Source organism: Capra hircus, chromosome 15, assembly GCF_001704415.2.
Source record: "Capra hircus breed San Clemente chromosome 15, ASM170441v1, whole genome shotgun sequence".
Classification (NCBI taxonomy): Eukaryota; Metazoa; Chordata; class Mammalia; order Artiodactyla; family Bovidae; genus Capra; species Capra hircus.
The window spans coordinates 1028103-1029784 of NC_030822.1; the positions used below are offsets into that span (position 1 = coordinate 1028103).

At 45.1% G+C, this 1682-nt stretch overlaps 1 protein-coding gene across 1 annotated transcript; it reads left to right on the forward strand.

The window, feature by feature from the left end:
• LOC102177738 (olfactory receptor 5AN1-like) lies at positions 542-1480 on the forward strand. Its single transcript, XM_005690303.3, has one exon. It carries the CDS (start codon positions 542-544, stop codon positions 1478-1480), a length of 939 nt encoding a protein of 312 aa, XP_005690360.3.

The window sequence follows — 1682 nt, forward strand, 5'->3', positions numbered from 1 at the left end:
CTTTATTTCAAAGTTTCAGTCAATTTTAAAAATATGTCTTTTAATTTTTGTGTGACCTCATAAAATAAGTTGCCTTCCCTTATGACTCAGCTGGTAAAGAATCTGCCTGCAATTCTGCAACTGCAGAGACACCAGTTTAATTCCTGGGTTGGAAAAATCTGCTGGAGAAATGATAGGCTACCCAATCCAGTCTTCTTGGGCTTCCCTGGTGGCTCAGCTGGTAAAGAATCTGCTTGCAATGTGGGAGACCAGGCTTCGACCCAAGGGTTGGGAAGACCCCCTGGAGAAGGGAAAGGCTACCCACTTCAGCATTCTGGCCTGGAGAACTACATGGACTCTGTATTCCATGGAACACTGAGAAGGCACTTCTTGACAATTCAAGATGAAAAGCTGGGGTCTCTCCCTAAGACAGTGGAGCTTTTCCACTTTTCCAGTGCTCAATGGGGGAAAACATGGTGTGTATGAGACTCGTAATGCTATCATTTCATGAGTAGGCAATGTATTCTCTTGACTCTTTTCTGATTTTAGGAGCATCAAGCCAATGATTGGAGGAGGAAATATCACAGAGATCACTGAATTTATCCTCTTGGGATTCTCAGATTTCCCCAGAATCATAGTAGTGCTCTTTGTCGTATTCCTGGTGATATACATTTTGACCCTGACTTGGAACCTGTCGCTCCTCATCTTAATAAGAATGGACTCCCACCTCCACACCCCCATGTACTTCTTTCCCAGTAACCTGTCCTTCATAGACATCTGCTACGTGACCTCCACAGCCCCCAAGATGCTCTACGACTTCTTCCAGGAGCGGCAAACTATCACCTTAGTGGGTTGTGCTGTTCAGTACTTCGTGTTCTCCACCATGGGGCTGAGCGAGTCTTGCCTCACGACCGCCATGGCTTATGACCGATACGCCGCCATTTGTACCCCGCTCCTCTATTCGTCAGTCATGTCGCCCGCTCTCTGCGGTCGGATGGTGCTGGGATCCTACATGGCTGGACTCTCGGCTACTATATCCCAATTGTGTTTCATGCTCCAGCTCCAGTTCTGTGGGCCTAATGTCGTCAACCACTTCTTCTGTGACCTGCCCCAGCTCTTAGTTCTCTCCTGCACTGACACGTTCTCTATACAACTCTTTACCGCTTTATCGACAATGATCTTTGGGGTAATAAATGTTTCCATTATCATGATATCCTATGTCTGCATTGTCATCTCCATCATGAAGATCACGACAGCAAGCAGCAGGTCCAAGGCTTTCAGTACCTGTGCCTCCCACCTGACAGCAGTCACTCTCTTCTATACCTCAGGTATGTTTGTCTATTTGAGTTCCAGCTCCGGTGGTTCCTCCAACTTTGACAGATTTGCATCAGTCTTCTATACTGTGATGATTCCCATGTTGAATCCTCTGATTTACAGTTTGAGAAACAAAGAAATCAAAGATGCCTTGAAGAAGTTGCAAAAGAAGAGAGGGTGTTGCTAAAGTCATCGGTTGAGATTTTTGACAGATTTGTCTTTTTAGAATCATCTTAACCCTCAATAATATTCCTATGGGTGGAGTATAAAATTCCTGGTGCCTTTGACAAAGAGGGCTTAATTTGATATGCAACATGCCAATATGGACCAACAGCTGACTTGTTGCCACGTGAACACGATATCTTTACGTCTTGGAGGTTCATAGTTTT

Excerpts from the sequence above, each read along its gene's own strand:
- LOC102177738 (XM_005690303.3), top strand. The coding sequence starts at position 542 with ATGATTGGAGGAGGAAATATCACAGAGATCACTGAATTTATCCTCTTG.